This window comes from Canis lupus, chromosome 6 (assembly GCF_048164855.1).
Source record: "Canis lupus baileyi chromosome 6, mCanLup2.hap1, whole genome shotgun sequence".
Classification (NCBI taxonomy): Eukaryota; Metazoa; Chordata; class Mammalia; order Carnivora; family Canidae; genus Canis; species Canis lupus.
The window spans coordinates 2,423,068-2,439,974 of NC_132843.1; the positions used below are offsets into that span (position 1 = coordinate 2,423,068).

General features: G+C 49.7%; 1 protein-coding gene across 2 annotated transcripts in view; it reads right to left on the minus strand.

Moving 5' to 3' along the window:
• The window catches only part of MYO5B (myosin VB), a 332,497-nt gene that overhangs the window by 27,486 nt on the left and 288,104 nt on the right, over positions 1-16,907 (minus strand). For both annotated transcript variants that reach the window (XM_072828573.1, XM_072828572.1), the window contains exons 23-29: positions 14,414-14,498; positions 13,073-13,221; positions 11,906-12,025; positions 9,704-9,844; positions 6,364-6,429; positions 2,141-2,380; positions 1,046-1,146 (exon numbers count right to left, since the gene is read on the minus strand). In XM_072828573.1, coding sequence (XP_072684674.1) covers positions 1,046-1,146; positions 2,141-2,380; positions 6,364-6,429; positions 9,704-9,844; positions 11,906-12,025; positions 13,073-13,221; positions 14,414-14,498 — 902 coding nt within the window. The remainder of the gene's footprint in view (positions 1-1,045; positions 1,147-2,140; positions 2,381-6,363; positions 6,430-9,703; positions 9,845-11,905; positions 12,026-13,072; positions 13,222-14,413; positions 14,499-16,907) is intronic.

Below are 16,907 nucleotides of genomic sequence, written 5' to 3' on the forward strand. Positions count from 1 at the left end.
GCCTCAGTTTCCCTATCTGCAGAAGCAGGGGCCAGCTTGGGAGACCTAGAAACCACAGCACTAAGTTTGCAACGTCACTCTGTGCTGTTCTTGCCAATGTCACGCTGCCTTCCCAGCGCCACCTCCTGACATCTTCTGGATGTGCTTGTGGTTTGTGGCAATGCTGCACAAATGCTTAGTGACTGAGGATCACGTTCAGGGGAGGTGCTGCTCTTACGAGGACCCACGGGGCCAGAGAGGCAACAATATCAGTAACAGCAGTCAGCATTCTAAGTGCATCACATGGACTAACCCACCTGGACTTCTCCCTCACCACCTGGGAGGTGCACTTCTGGGACAGTCCCCAGTTCAGAGGAGGAAACTGAGGCACTGAGCAGTTATGAAGGAGCCACTAATAAGCTGGTCAGAGTGTGGACTTCAGAGTGCACATCTGCAGGCACTCTGCCATACTAGCCAGGGGTCTTACCCAGGCCCTGCCACCTGCCTCAGTCAAGCGCTCCCACCTTAACCTGGGGAGCTCATCCTTGAGGGTCTAGAGGTGGTCAGTTCACTAAAATCCAGGGAAACCTCATTGTAGCCAATATAGCAGTAGTTGCATTCTCCCATCCGACCTCTGGGGCGCCTCGCTTGGCTTCCATCTCTGAAATGCTAGGCTCCAGGCCCACCAGCTGTGTGGAGTACAGGAGGTAGTAAAGCAAAGAGCAGCAGTAGACCCCTGCCCCGGGTCATGGGGCTCATCAGGTCTGGCTTCCCTCTCAGTGACACCAGCCACTCTCACCTGTCCTTCCTGCTGCCCATCAACGCTCCCGGGGAGATCTGCATTCTGGAGGCTCCAGCTGTGTTACTGGAGTGCTGCTGAAGCTAACAAGGGGTTTCCTAGGGATGTGGATTCACTGAGCCTGCCTCTTTTCATTTACCTCCTGTCACAAGGAGCCCCTGATGCTGAGCAAGGGGCCTGGTCAGACAGCAAACGTCACACGTGAGCCTGGGCCAGACCCCTTCCCGTCACCTCCTCCAGGCACACTTACTGGCAGGTGGTGCTTACCTGTTTGTCTGGCAGACCCCATGATAAGCCTCAATGGCATCTTCCTGGTCCACGTGCTTTTCACTGTTAGGCCAGCTTGTTCTCGCATTAATGCTTGGCTCCTAGAAGGTCCCAGATTAAAATTAAACTCTTGCAACATCAACAACTGTCATGAAAGGACTTGATAGACTTTATATGGAAACAAGCTTTTGCAGGAGGTGAGGGAGTGGGGGTGGGCCCAGGGCGGCCCAGTCAGTTCAGGGTTTGACTCTTGATGGCAGCTCAGGTCTTGATCTCAGGGTGGCGAGTTGAAGTCCCACCTTGGGCTCCATGCTGGACAAGACTACTTAAAAACAAACAACCTTCTGCCAAGGTTTTAGGGAAAAACAAAGGCCTAGGATGACCTCAAATAGTAACAATTAAACCCAAGCAGGAAGGGGACTTTCACAGGCACAGAATGACAAGGCTTGGCTGCAAAAGGCCCCAAGTGTGGGGTAGTGAGAGGGAAGAGGACAGTGACAGTGTCTCTGGAGGTGGCAGTGCCCCAAATCTGAAGGACAGGGTGATAATCTGTCCCAGCATGGATCCCCCACACCCATGACTGTCTTATCCCCCCACACCATTCCTGGCCATTACCAGAGTGACCCGGGTGGCCTCTGTGCCCTCCCTCCCACTCCCCAATCTGTCCCAGAAGGTGAAAATACTAGGAACAAATGCTAAGCCGGCCTTGCCACCCTGGGAGGGCTGAGAGGAAAGACTCTCTACCTGAGAATAGAAGTAAACAGCAAGGCACAAAACATGGGGTGAAAAACCAGGCCAAAGGGACTGCTCAGGCAATGGCCCTTGTTTCTAATTCTGTCCTTTGTTCTCTTTGAACACATTCATATTGAGTAACTTCAGAAGATTCCAGAAACTTGGCAGTAAAGTCTGCCATGAAGGGTCATGGTGAGAGGCTGGCAAATATCTTGCCTTGTCTTAATGGGAGGCCCTAGAGCAAGAGTGGCTACCCTTTTAGGTTTAAGGTTCTCAGGGGTAAAGAAGATACATCAACAAAATAGCACATCTACCGCCCGGTGTCACCCCCTCACAGCCCAGCGCTCCGTTCCGTGTGGTTACCGTGCTCCTGCCAGTGAGTCGGCGCTGGTCAGCACTGACGATCTGTGTCCTCAGGATGAGCACCTCCTCCTTGCGAACCTCAAGCTCCTCGTTGGCCAGCTTGAGCTGGTTCAGCAGCAGGCTATAGCCGTCTGGGGAGCAGTGGGAGGAGTTGTCCTGTGTGGCTTGGTCGGCCACGGCTTTCCTCAACTCGTTCAGGTCGTTCTTCAGCTTCTTGTTCTCTGACTCTAGCTCCTGCCTCTGGAAGACAGCCCAAGCCGCACACTCCATGGCTCCTTGGACCTGGGGTTCTCGCCCCAGGAGCCTTCCCCCCGCACCCTCCTGAATCAACCCACCCTGCCCTCCCATTAAGCTAAGAGCAACCTTCTCATTGTAAGAGTAACAGCAACAGCAAAAGTTCTGGCTGGCAAGAAGCCCATAGTTAAAACTGGACTTGAACCCACAGCCCTATTGTTGGTGTGAAGCACTTCACTTGAGGCCTCTATGAGAGCAGGCCCCGAAGTCCTGAGGCGATCAATAGTGTGCGTATTTCGAGTGTATCCAGCCATGAAACCCATCCTGTGCAAACGCCAGGTTAATTTTAAACAACACATTTTAACTCCAGACTTTCTAAAACCTTAATACATGAATGTACTTTGTGACTTTCCAAGAGAGCACAAGGACTGCAGGATGTCCTGAACTTACTTCTCTAGAGAGCACCCCTCCCACCCCTATTCTAAGGAGCACTGTGTGGACCAAGATTTTGGGGGATGCCAGGAACACGCTCTTGTTGTTCTGGTCACATAGAAAGACACCAGCTGCAAGTGCCAGCAGGAGAAAAACTGCCTGCGTACAGACTCAAAAATACCATTAAAGTCCAACTTTTTTTTTATATTTATTTATGAGTGGAGAGGTTGAGGGAGAGAAAGCAGCAGACTAGTTGATAAGTTTATATAAATTTATTACCCCCTGGGTAATTAGCTGGGCTAGACCATCAGCCTAATGACTTGCTCAGGGTCGGCAGCTGAAGAATGCTATGAGGAAGGTCCCTACCACCCACCCACCCACCCCCCTCTCCCGTGGAGTTTTGAAAGCTTTTAAGTATCACATGAGAAAAATAAGTCTAGTCAACAATTCCCTGGACCCTGAGATCATGACCTGAGTGAAAAGCAGATGCTCAACCAACTGGGCTCCCCAGGAGCCCTGAGATTCAACTTTAGAATGTATTTTAAGTTATCTGGGTATGATATCTAACTTTGTGTTTGACAAAGGGAGACCATGTAAAGTTTGATAATCTTATATATAATGCTCTTAGGGCCTTGCAATATACGGGATTCAAAATCCACCCTCCACCCACCGCCCCCCCCCCCAAAAAAAACCCACCCTACAAGGTGGATAAGTGGGGACTGGTTGCACATTTATCACAGAAGCCACAGGACCACAAAACTGGGAGACCATGTAAATAATCTCACACGATGAGATGAGCACTGGGGGTTGTATATTGGCAAACTGAATTTAAATAAAAGTAGGAAAAAATAAATAAAAAATAAACACCGTCTTTGTTTTCTGAGCGAGGACACTGAGGATGGAGCAGAGAAGGCACACATGAATTCAGAGGTTCTATTGGGACGAGTGCCCCGGGCTCCCCACGCCCGGTCCAGGAGTCCCACCTTCTGACCCCACTGCATAAGTCTGGCCCTCCTCAAGCATTTGAGCATCCTGTGCAGCCTGTGCAGGTGTGAGGGCCCTGAGCACCACCCCCGCCCCCGCCGCCTACCTCCAGGGCACACGCCTGAGCCTGCAGCCCAATACCCCAACGCTGTGCCTCTGCACCTCCGTGCACTAGAGAAGGATCCCACCCATTGATAAAATTCCAGTCAGGGAATTCAGTTTCAGCAAAAATCACTACACATTGAGGGGTCCTCCCGGGGGAGCCTCATCTCACCCTGTACTTGGGGGCAGGTTTGTCAAATGCAGTTTGGGAAGGGTCGGGTTAGAGAAGACAGCCTAGCAGCCCCGTGTGTAGACTCGTCACCTGCTTAGATCTTTCCTGCGCAGGCAGGGTCCACGCTTTGGGTGGGCACAGCAAGTTCCCGCTCTCCCTGCCCAGAAAGCAAAGGCCCACTGACTATACAGGTTGCCCAGGCTTCTGGTCCAAATGCCCCGTTTTCATCACCTCCCTCATGGTCAGGGTCTAAGTTAGAAGCACGGCACCAGCCTCCACAGCGGGGTCTCCCAGGCCAGCTTCTGTGACAAGGAGCACAAGTGAAGTCAGGCTTCACCGGAGACAATGGGGGAAACCGGGTCTTGAAACCTGAGAGCCCTGGCCCAAGGGCGCAGAGCCATTACGGAGCTTCAGGACCTTGGGACAAGTGTGTGCCAGCCCCATGCTGGCACTGGAGGAGACGACGTAGCCTGTGGGAATGGCCTGCGGGACAGCATGCAGCATCCTCCCAGGAGGCAGCTGGATGCAGGGGGAGCTTTTGACTGGATTTAATGGTGGGAGACCTGGAGGCGGCACTTTGCCCCCAGACCAGAGCAGTGGTTCTCAAGGTTGAAGGGGTAACAGAAACCTCGAGAAGGCAACTAAAAACAGACTGTGACACGGCAGGTCTGGGCCAAGGCTGAGAATTTGCATTTCCAGTGCATCTGCAGCAATGCCGGCCTTAGACCCCTCTTGGAGACCTGCTGGGCTAGACCATCAGCCTAATGACTTGCTCAGGGTCGGCAGCTGAAGAATGCTATGAGGAAGGTCCCTACCACCCACCCACCCACCCCCCTCTCCCATGGAGTTTTGAAGCTTTTAAGTATCACATGAAAAAAATAAGTCTAGTCAATAATTCAGAAAGGAGAACCCTCATGAGGCACCCACTTCTGTGGCTCTAGTGGTTCAAAAAGCCGCAGGCAGGATTCAGGGCTGTTCTCCTGGGGCAATGCAGCTGCTCCCAGAATTATCTGTGGTCCCACAAGTGGAACCACACGGGCCCGGCAGGCTGGATGCACAGGTGCCCGGGAATGGGAGCAGGCAGTAGGAGTGCCCCGATGCCCCCTTTTCCGTGCACCCTTCCTGGCCCCGGGCCTGGTGCTCCTCACTGCAGTCAATGTGGGCCTGCTTGCCCTGGAGCCTGAGGCCTTCCACCCTGTGACCTCGCCAGCTCTCACTGAGCCAGCACTGGGCACATGGGGACATCCCTCTGCCTTACATCTCTCCGTGCAGATCTAGATCATTGTTGAAAGTGGATTCGTCCCCCACTGGCCACATGTTACCGGAAGTGAAACCGTATCACATAGGTTAAGATGCAGGTGACATCAGAACAAATACATATTTGGTTCTGGCCCCAGTTCCCGGTGTAGAGCTTCACAAACTCCTCTAACTCTTAGTGATAGAAGTCAGAGGAATGTCTTTTGTTATATTTGGGCCCAGGGCTGGATTCACACCTCAGGAGTTCTAAACCCTTGGCATTTCCTCCCAATAGGGATCTTAAGTCTTCACAAGCCCCTTCAGCCCCACCTGGTTTATGGGGAAGAGAATGGGGGCCAGCTACCTGAGATCAGAGCACTGGAGCTTACAGCCCCTTTCACCAACTCCCCGAAAGGGGAAGAGGAGGGCTGGAGGTTTAGCTAAACATCAATGGCCAACGATTGTATCGCTGGTGCCTGTGTAATGGAATCTCCATAAAACCCTAAGCAGGGGCTTCAAAGGACTTGAGGTTGATGAGCACGTGGAGGTGCAGGGAGAGTGCGTTCCTGGAGAGGTGTGCAGTCTCAGGGCCCCCTTCCCCTTTCTTCCCTCTGGCTATTGCTCAGTTGCAACCTTTATAATAAATCAATAACAGTCAATAAAAATGCTCTGCTGGGTTCTAACATTAGACTGGAGGAGGGGGTTATGGGAATTCCCAACTTGTAGCCAAGTTGGACAGAAGTGTGGGTGACCTGGGACCCACCAATATGACTGGCATCTGAAGTGGTGACAGTCTTGTGGGCCCGAGACCCTAGCAGGGTGTCTGTGTGCTCTCTAGGTACTTGGTACCAAAGTTGAACCAAATCGTGGGACACCTAGCTGTGTCTCTTAGTGGATAGATTCCAGTGCCCTGGAGTGAGCACATGCTGTGTCCTCATCCCAAAGATGAAGAAACTAAGGGGGTATCATGTGTTGACAGCTCCACTTGTGAACAGACTCCGTCATCCATCCTCCACGGTGGGAATGCGGGGAGTTCAAGAAACTTGCCCACCAACCGTCTTACCTTCAGACTATTGTAGGCCAGATCTGCATCCTGGTCCACATCTAGGTCATTCTTTGCTTGTTCCACCTGCATAGACAGAGGGTCAGAGGATGAGCCCGGACTAGAGGCAGCTGCTCCACGGGAGTATTTCCAACCACAGGCCACATGCTTGTTTCGCTCTTGTGCAAGTGCCTGCACTCCCCACTTCCTGTGTCCACTTCCCTCCCACCCCCAAAACACAGCTCACTGCTCTGGCCACCAGGAAGCTCTCCATGAATAACCCCTCCTGCCTGCCTGCCCTCACTCCCTAACTTTATCCATTTGATCTTGTGCATACGAATATGTACACACTGTGTTGGGGGTTGAATTATGTCCCCACAAAAGAGATGTTGGAATCCTAACTCCTCGGTACCTGTGAACGTAACCAAATTTAAAATGGGGTCTTGGCAGATCAAACCCAATCACGAGGAGTCATTAGGACAGGCCCTAATGGTACCCTTGCAAGAAGAGAGTTCTCTTGCACACACACACAGGCACACACACAGAGGAATGCCACGTGAAAATGGAGGCTGAGACTGGAGTCATGTGGAGCCACGTCAGGGGTCTTCCAGCAACACCAGACACTCAGAGAGACGCATGGAATAGATTCCCCAAAAGCTTTAAGGGAGCACGGTTCTGCTGAAACCTTAAACCAAAATTTAAGTTTCTCATTCTCTCCCCAATGAGAGGATAAATTTGTTGTCTGAGTCATCCCGTTTGTGGGACTTTGTTTCAGCAGCTGAGGAAACTAGCTCCTAACACTGTGTACTTATTAAGAAGGTCAATCTCTAATCACGTTATTGAGGACATTAGTTATTTTTAGGTTTTTGGGGATGTGTGTGCACACGTATATTGTGTTTTCCCAGCTGCTCCCTCAGTGTCACCCTACAGAGGAGAGTCCGGCAGCTGGCCCATGGTGCTCGGCGACCACTGTCTGACAGTAAGCACCGAGGGATGTGGACGGCAACAGCTGTCACACTAGCCCATCAGGATTCAGGGAACCAAGGACTCCTGTAACTATGTGGCAGCTACTGGACTTCAAATGTCAGTAAGAAGGGGCAGGAAAACCTTCATAGATGGGGTGCTTGGGGTGATTTCAATCTGTGGGTGACGGTCCTTGAAGAACATGGGTTTTGGAGCTAAAACCTGACTGCGCTTCATTAGATCATCTACAGCGTCTACAATCTTCCATCCAAGGCAAAGCCACTTTGCTATGCGTGGGTCCAGTGTATCCAGGTAGAGACGGGGGCGTCAGGGGATGCCTCCCGCAGACACTCCCAGATTCAGGGCAGCTGCACTGACCACACGGCTTGCTGCCCTATAAGCTGCCGCCCAGGTCCCTGTCTCTGCCCTCCCTCTGGCACCAGCAGCAGTCCCAGTCAGCTCTTTACTTGCTGCCGCAGGGGGAGGCCAGCCAGGAGCGTGGACGTGCCACGTGGCCACAGACAACTGTGCAGTACATTTGTTCTGGGCAGAGATCACCTACAGGCTGGGGGCCACCCTAAGGTGGACTGGCAGTTACATTGCCAAGTGGGCAGCCAGCTGGAACCACCCTGGCGGCAAAGGTGACTTTGCCAGGCCCAGGGAAAGGGAGCTAGATGGACATGAAGTTAAATACAGGGACAGCCTGGCTATCCCTCTCATGCTGATGGCACATCCTACAGACTTCTCTGCCCTCCTCCTCCCATGATGGCTTCTCCGTATCACTGAGACCCCAGGTCTCGTCTCTCCAGAGCAAAGACCCAGGTGGCTCAGGATGTCTCTTGGGACCAAGGGCAGATCCAACAATGGGATCTCTGCAAGCTTAGTTTCAGGACGCTGCTAGAGGGTTTCCACACCTTCCATATCCTGCCCCACTCTTGCCTTTCTTATGAAACTCTGTCAAAAACAAGATTTTTCTTAAATATACATTGAGGCCTGGGGGCAAGCCCATAGTTATAACTCTTGATCAGCGATTATTTTTAAAGAAAGGGATAGTTTTTTTTTCCTTTAATATTAAACAAAGAACAGAGCCAAGATTTCAAGATCATTCAGCAATTCTCTGGTGGGAACCCTAAAGAGTGAACATGCAGTGGTAGCTGGGTGGGCTGGGGACTTCTCTGTCAGGTGCTGTTTGGTGTCTTCGACGTGGCATTTGGTACATTTGTTCTGTGCTCGCCTGGCAGGGCAGCTTTTCTTCTAACGGGCCAAGCCTTTTGTAAACCTAAACCTTTCACTCTCTGCTCTGAATCTAATCCACCTGCAAGACTTAAGTCCACCAACGAGACTTACCTCCCCACCTAGTGTTCAGGAGAACCACCAAGAATATTCTAGCAACACAGACCACAGTCTACACCACAGTTGAAGGCAGAGGGAAGCCAGGTGTTACTGACAGGAATCGGTGAGTAGAGGCAGAGGCAGTGGGAAGGGGGTGGAACCCATGACAGGCAAACCAGGCCTGGTCACAGAGCGAAGGCCTTGACAAACCCACCATGAGGTCAGCCGATGTCATGACCCACGTGAGAATTGGCTTCCTGCCCCGTTAGACGTGGTCCTTGTACCTCCCAAATACAGCACGTGGCTCTGACGTCCTTATCTCTGCCAACGGCCGTGGGCACTGTCCATTCCAACAGCACCAGTTGGTACCCGATGCGGCACATGCCTCTATTTTTAACCTGTATTGCTCCTGGTCTTCCCAGCCTGGGTCATTTCTCAATGAAAACTAGGGAGTTTTCTGACATTTTTATTTCCTCTCATTTCATAAACATGCTGAATACGGACTCTGGGCCTGGCCCTAGCAGAGTGCTGAGCAGGTCCCTTACAGAGACAGAGATTGTCCAGAGATGCTAAGGAGACCCAAGATTCTGGTAGCCATCAGGGCTGAGGCCAGGTAGAAATCATGGGATGGAAGGGTGAGCGACCGCATGCCCGGTCCACCCTACCTGGTGGAGCTAAACTCAAGCCCGTGCCAGCTTCCAAGGAAGGGGCAAGCGCCCTTCTTCACTGATATTTGACTTAGATTTATACTTGAATCGCATATCCCATCCTCTTTGCGACAGGTGGCAGTGCCATAGGCTTGTCCCTGGCTTACTATCTGGAAATCCCTTGCCCTGGGGGTGCTTGGGATAGCCTCCCCACCGGCCACCTGGGGTGGTGTGGGGGCTTCTGTAGGCTGAGAAGACTCGACAGGACACCAACATGAAGAGCAGCTTTTCTCTGAAACCCAGCCCCCGCCTAACCCCAGGGGTCACAGCCTGTCGTGGGAGCCCCGGGAGGAATGTGCCGAGGTGTCCACTACCAGCACCCTGGGGCTGCTCTGCAGGCTCGCAGCCCCGGCACGCACCTGGACTCTCCTGCTGTCCTGCTGCTCCCTCTTCTCCAGCTGCACCTGCAGTTTCTTCCTCTCCTGCTCAAGCTCCCGCACCCTCTTCTGCAGCTTCAGGAAGACCATCATGTCCATGGCCGCCTTTTCCAGGCCAACGTCCTTCAGGGGGAACACAGAAAGCCAGGAAGGGGTTTTCAGAAGCATCCGTGCCTTAAGGGACATGCAGCAGCTCACAGCCTGCCTTGCTATCAGCTGCCTGTCTTCTCTCTCCGCCCAGACATTGGTCTACGCCCCAGAGGCAAAGCCAGTGCCAACCAACCCTCTGTTCTCATTGTGAAGTTGGCACTCCAGGCTCATTTTCTGTCTAGATAACATCTGAGTCTTGGCCATTTATATTCCTGTGAGAGCCACTTAAGACAACCACTCCTACATTCCAAGAATAGATAAAGACTCAGCCATTTTATTTGGAATTTAAAAGAGCTCGCTTATGGAAGTGGTCTTCTACCAGAGCAATTGTACACCTCGGGCTTTGACGCTTCGCGACGAAGACTCCACATGGTTACAATCCCCACAAACTGCTATTAAACATCACTCCATTGCACGTTGAAACAGAACGAGCACTTGCCTGCCACAGAACCCGTGTATTCCACAGATCTTAGAGCATCAGTTTCCCAGACCTCTCCCTCCGGACTCGTGCCTGGGTTTGCCCTGAGTCCCGTTGTGTGTAGGTGTGCATGTGTGAATGTGTGTATCTACACAAGCATATCTATGTGGACTTTTAAAGTATGTGCATAGACATGGGTGGCAACATAACTTGGTTCGGTTAGCACTTCACGAGTGTTCCTCGTAGCCAGCACCATGCTGGCTGCCCTAATCTCAAGAACCAGCCTTGGCCTCCTTGGAGAATGAGGTCCACAGATGGAAGTGCTTAGATCTGTGCAGAAAGGGCCACAGATACGTGTCGGTGGCATGTCTGGGGCTGAAGTGGCTTCAGCCTTGAACCTCCGGGACCCAGATGGAAGGGGTTACAATGATAAAACCAAAGGCCTTAAGCCAGCAGGTGTGAGGCACTTCCTGGGTGCTCGAGGCCAGCAGCAGGCCACACGGACCTGTATGGCAGACCGCCTTCTGATCCCAAACACCTCCTTTTCTGTCCTTCCCCATCTTTACTGTGGCCCTCCCATCATACTTCTCACACTTAATAATGTTTGTGGTTGTATCACAAACTCTTCTCATCACCTGATCATTGCCCAGCCCTGTACCAGGCAAGCCCCATGAGGGCAGGGGCAGCCTCTGGCTTGGTGACCACTTCTCCAGGACTCACTCCACAGTGTCTGCCACAAAGACGTGTCAAAGCACATTTGTTTTTATGACTGTCTCTCCTCTGTGTCTCTCCTGTGCTTCATGAGGTTTTATCTGCTTGTGATTTTCCTCTTCTCAAATGCCAGAGGAAAGATTATGTCCGTGGACCTTTGGCAAAACCACACACAGGTTACAAAGTCCACTGTGTAGTACAGTATTTAGAGACAAAGATATAGTCATGCAGCAGACATTTGTGGTTCCATATATTCCAAATAATTGCTGAGTTTAATCCAGCTTCTCAGGGAAAAAAAAATCTTCTTGCATATTTATGGATACTCTATATGTGCTGTGATACTAAATGGGAATGATAATTTCTATTTTAGTGACTGCCGTTCCTTTTTTTTTAATGAGAGAGAGAGGGAGGAGCAGAGGGAGAGGCGAGGAGAGAGAGAGAGTGAGCGAGAGAGAGAGAATCTAAGTAGACCCCATGCCCAGAGTGGAGCTGGAGTCAGCGCTCCATCTCAATGCCCTGAGATCATGACCTGAGCCAAAATCACAAGTAGGACCGATTGACTGAGCCCCCCAGGCTCCCCGAAGCTGTTCCTTCTCAAGCCACTCGTTTTACCTCTCTACAATAGGTTCTCAATTTTATAAGAGTGAGCACCAGTGATCTATCTTCTTCTTCTCTTTCTGGATAGGAGGCAAGGTGAACAGTAATATATACTTTGCACAATAACTGTTGACTCCCAGCTATTGTGAGTCCACTGCAGTCCACGTGACCCCTTTGTGAGGAAGCAGCCCCTGGGCACACTGATCACTGCCAACCAGTAGAGGATGTCTCTACACGGCTGGTAAACCTCAAGTAGCTCCACTCCCTCTTGGGAGCACAGGCAGCAGCCGGGAGCCTGCCTTACTCACCTCTACCTGTTGGAGGGCATCCTCCGTGTCTCCCACCTCGGATGTGGAGATGGAGGGGTAGTTGGAGTCAGATTCCAAGCTACTTTGGTTTGATGGGTTCCGCCTGTGGCCTGGGGTTTGCTGTTGAAGGAGAAAAATGTGAGTCCTCATCATGAACTAAGGTTAATGGGAAATACTCCCTTCCAAAGGTCAGTAGATCCTAGAATTGGGCCGTCTGCCTCATTTGTCAACAAGAACAGGTGTCATTGTTTCTGGGAACAAGGGATAAATGGAGTTATTCTCACAAAAACTTCACTGACACAGTTCTTACTGTCATCTGTCCAACAGAAGGACAATGAGAAGGGAACTCCACAGCAGGACTGAGTTCCCTAATGAGTTTCCTAATGAGACCCAAATTCCTAACACTTTGGCCAATGTCTCTGAAAGGTCCTAGGGAAACAGCACGTACCTCCCTGAAAGTACCCAGAGCCCGTCCTGTCATTGGTCTTCCCCCGCCCTTGAGAAGAATGTTGCAAACCCGCCACTAATGGCCCCATACTTCAACGTGTGCTCCACCAATTTCATGGAATAGGAAGCATATTAGAAATAGAGGTTACCATTTATACCATTCATTTAAAAATACTTTTATTCCCCCTTGCATATGATTTGGCTTTGAGAGTAAAAACTCATCTTGGTCAGAAAATGCTGTATTTATATATGTTCCTATTTAGTATCTCTTCCTGGTTTCTATGCAATTAACTTATCAATCTTGTTTGAAGATGCATTTCTGGAGGGCACATTTATGTGGGATAATAAAGAATGACAAATGCAGAAATAGGACGTTTTTATGTATATTGTGTTTCATCAAAGCCTGGGAGAAATGATTGACCCTGTGGGTCTTTCTGCAGTACACACTGGGGACGCAGAGCTCAGAATACTTCCCACCCCCATCACGGTTTCAAAAGTTTTCCCAGAACAGGTAACAAGACAGTTACACCTGGGTGGAATTCTCCTTAAGCTCCTGAGATCTTTATAAGCCCCTGAAATTGTAAAAGGAGTCACCCCTGGGAAGGCTCATCCAGCCCCATTACTTCCTAGGTGAAAGCTATGGCAAGAGGAGGTACTGGAAAGACCACTTCCCCCCACAGATCCATAGCACATCACCGTGTCGGGCACTGCCCTCCTTGCCTTGATGATGGTCATCTCATCCCGAAGGTTGTCGTATCTCTGCTCCAAGCGCGAATATTCCTTCACAAGGTTCTGGTACCGGGAGCGTTCCTCCTCCAGCTCTTTCTTCATCAGGAGATTCTCCTTGACAGAGTTTTGGGCAAATTGATCTGCAAAGCAAGCACACTATAAGCTGTAGTTTTGCTTTCTGAGTGGATTCTCTTCCCGGGTATTGACTCACGCTTTCTGATTCATCTTTTTAAAGGGTTTCCCATGACTAGCTCCTCCCGTGGACACCTGATGAGCTTATCCAGCAACCTCACCCACCGCAGAGCAAAGGGAAGCTAGTTATGGTGGCTTAAATCTTGAGGAGGAAAGCCCACCCTGCTTCTGGGGAAGACAGGCTACATGACAGTCCCTCACCTAACCCACCAACTTCTCTCCTGCGGCACCTGTCATGGGAACCACTGGCAATGCCCCGGGGAAGAAGCCAGGTTTTGTTTCCCAGATTTGTTCTGATTTCCCGATCTTCCACGTTCTGAAGTGTAAGGAGATTGAAGGAGAGAAGGCAAGCAGATCACACGGGATGGGCTTCCCCCCACCAGAACAGAATTATTTATACCAGTAGAAGGAAATAATTATTACGGGGAAATTAAAAAGTGTCAGTTTTTGTCAAGATTTTATGCTGGGCAGGACCATGCACTCGGGTGGTTCCATCCTCCCATGGAATGCGGGAAAGACCTAGGGATGGGAGGAGGGGAGTGATTTGTTTAAGGAACACACAGAGCCAGGCAAGGACTGGGGTCTGTGGACAGCCACAGCTCCTCCTTGGCCACATGGCACATGGAGGTTGACAGTGGTGCAGGTCTGCTGGGATCTGACCCATGATGTTCTCTTTGGTAAACATTAATGGATGGCCAGTGGGCCAGTAGAAGAAACCACAAGACATACTAAGGATGTGAGAGTCTACAGACGGCAGTTATGACAGCCCCTAGGTGCTCACGTGTCGAGCACCACGCTAAGCCCTTCACGCAGCTGACGTCTGGACTTTTATGTCCATTCTACAGATGAAGAAACTGAGGACTATAGTCATTGAGGGCAAAGCCAGGCAGTAGCATTTGGTTGTCATTCTTCAAGTGCAGGTCCCTGGACTCCAAATCTCATGCACGTTGTCCATTATGTGTCTCACCACATTCAACTCTTAAAACCAAGAGTCATAGTAGTGTCGTAAAGACCATCTATTAAGGCCTTTCTCCAATGTACCATCTTGACGACGTTCTCACTAGGAGTGTTTGAGGGGGCGATCGGCACAGAAAGGAAACTGAACTCCAAAATGAAAAAACCAAGCACTTTGGTACTCACCTTTCGCTTGGCACAGGATTTGGTTGTTAAGCTGCTCTTTCTCATCTTTTAAGAGAGCATTTTCTTGCTCCAGGACTGCAACTTGCTGAAAGGGAGAGCAACGGGAGAAAATGTTTGCACCGTGAAGGTAGGCAAAGGAAAGGCTCCATTTCTGGGGTCTGAAGTTCAGCTGGTGGTGTTTAAATGCTCTTTTTAAAGAAAATCAAGTCAGCCCAAACTGCTGTCATTTCAAGGTAAGAACTGTTACACTGAAAGAAAAATCCCATTAAAAGAAGACAGAAGAGCTCATCCCTCTTCATGGTCTTCCAGTGGCCACAAAAACCTCATGCAAAGTCTGCACCACGCTCACATGCCATGTGCAGGGAACGACACCAACAGGCTTTCACTGACTGTATGTGGCTGCTTGTCTTGGTAAACTTTGAGCCCTCAAATCTGAGTGTCACCAAGGCTCACAATGAAGGATTATCTCCAGCCTTCATCTCACTTGCCCTCGCCTGTCTCCCTGGACCCAGCACAGTTCAGGTGCCACAGAACGAGGGCCACTTCTGCTTGTTCAGCTTCTGACAAGGCCCCCAAAGGAAGCATGAAGTGAGTGTTACTGAAAATGGCACAAAAAGAAAACAACAATCAAAGAAACAATTCTGGTCTGCCCAGAGGAAGAAGAATTAGAACAGTGTGTGGCAAGCTTTCTAAAAAATGAAAATCTTTGGCTATTCCATATTAGAGTACATATCTGTGCCAATTTAAAAATGTGACAATTCAGATGTGTTCTAAGAGAATTAGAAATTATTAGTTGTCATAAAGGAGAATGAGAAAGGGGTCTATATCTTTTGTAACATGGGAGTTTGCCTCTGCACTCTCTGGACCCCCTGGACACTCGTTTTGCAGGAGGCCACCGAGGCCATTTCCCCACCAACATTGTGTCCCTGCCTTTGTGACAAAGGTAAGGAGGTGAGCATTGCAGAAACCAGACGGGAAGAGGAGAGGAACATGTGCCCCGGGCCCTTAATTCAGGCATCCAGACTTGAGTCCCACTTCTCTGAGGCTCTCTGAGCCACCACCAAGTCAGCACAGGATGGCCCCTGCAATCACATCATGAAGCACAGCACCTCTGGCCCAAGGCAAAGACACTAAGCTTCACAGCCACGGTTCTCTGGCTCTTGGGAAACTTGACACTTACCTCACAGGGCTGCTTTCAGGATTAAATGAGATGATGTATGTGGAGTAAGAGCAGCAGGCACAGCCTAGACCTGCTGACCAATATTTATAGGTGGTTCTACAACATTACCTTCACTGGGCACTAAGTAGAAACAGACTTTTAAAATTATTCCACCACTTAGCAAAAACTTGAAAACATCTATTCTGCATAGGTTATTTCACAAGACAGGAGAGAAGGGAATGCTGGCTCAGTTCCCTCTATGAGGCTAGGAATGTCCTGATTCCAGAAGCAGATAAAGGCAGATAAAGGCATCACAAGAAAGCCAAAGACTGCTATCCTCTGTGTACACAGATGCAAAACCCCTTAATGACATGCTACCAAATGTTCATGATAAAAACACTCAATGAACTAGGAATAATAGGTGGGGCCTTCCTCGACCTGATAAAGGGCATCTGTGAACACCCACAACATCAGGCTCTGGGGCCAAACACCGAATACCAATTGCACCCATAGGACAAACAAGGCTGTCTCTTCTCACACCAAAACCATTCAACGTTGTGCTGTTGAGATTCCAGCCAGGGCAATTAGAGAAGAAAAACAATTCAGAGGAAAGAAGAGTCTAATACATGGCTGAGACAACTGGGTTTCCACATACAAAATAAAATTGGACTCCTACCTCACACCATATAGAAAAATAAGCTAAAAACGTATCAAAGACCTAAACATAAGAGTTAAAATTATAAAACTCTTGGAAGAGAACATAGAAGCAAATTTCTGTGATGTTGGGTTAGTCAAAGGTTTTTAATACATCAAAAGTATATGCAACCAAAGAAAAAAATAGTTTAAGTTGTACATCATCCAAACTAAACATTTTTGTGCTTCAAAGGATACTCTCAAAAGGAAAGCGCAACCCACAGTATGAGAGTAAATGTTCATAAATTACTTATCTGATAGGGGACTTGGATGCTGAATATATAGAGTATTTACAACTCAAAAAAAATAAATCCAATCAATAAATAGAAAAAAAAATTGAACAGATGCTTCTTTATATGGCCAACAAGCTCACAAGATGTTCAACATCATTAGGGAAATGTAAACCAAGACCACAATGATTTATCACCTCATGTGTACTATGATAGTTATAATTTAAAAAAGACAATTACAGGGATCCCTGGGTGGCTCAGTGGTTTAGCGCTTGCCTTTGGCCCAGGGCATGATCCTGGAGTCCCAGGATCGATTCCCACATCGGGCTCCCTGCATGGAGCCTGCTTCTCCCTCCTCCTGTGTCTCTGCCTCTCTCTCTCTCTCTCTCTCTATCTCTATCATAAATAAATA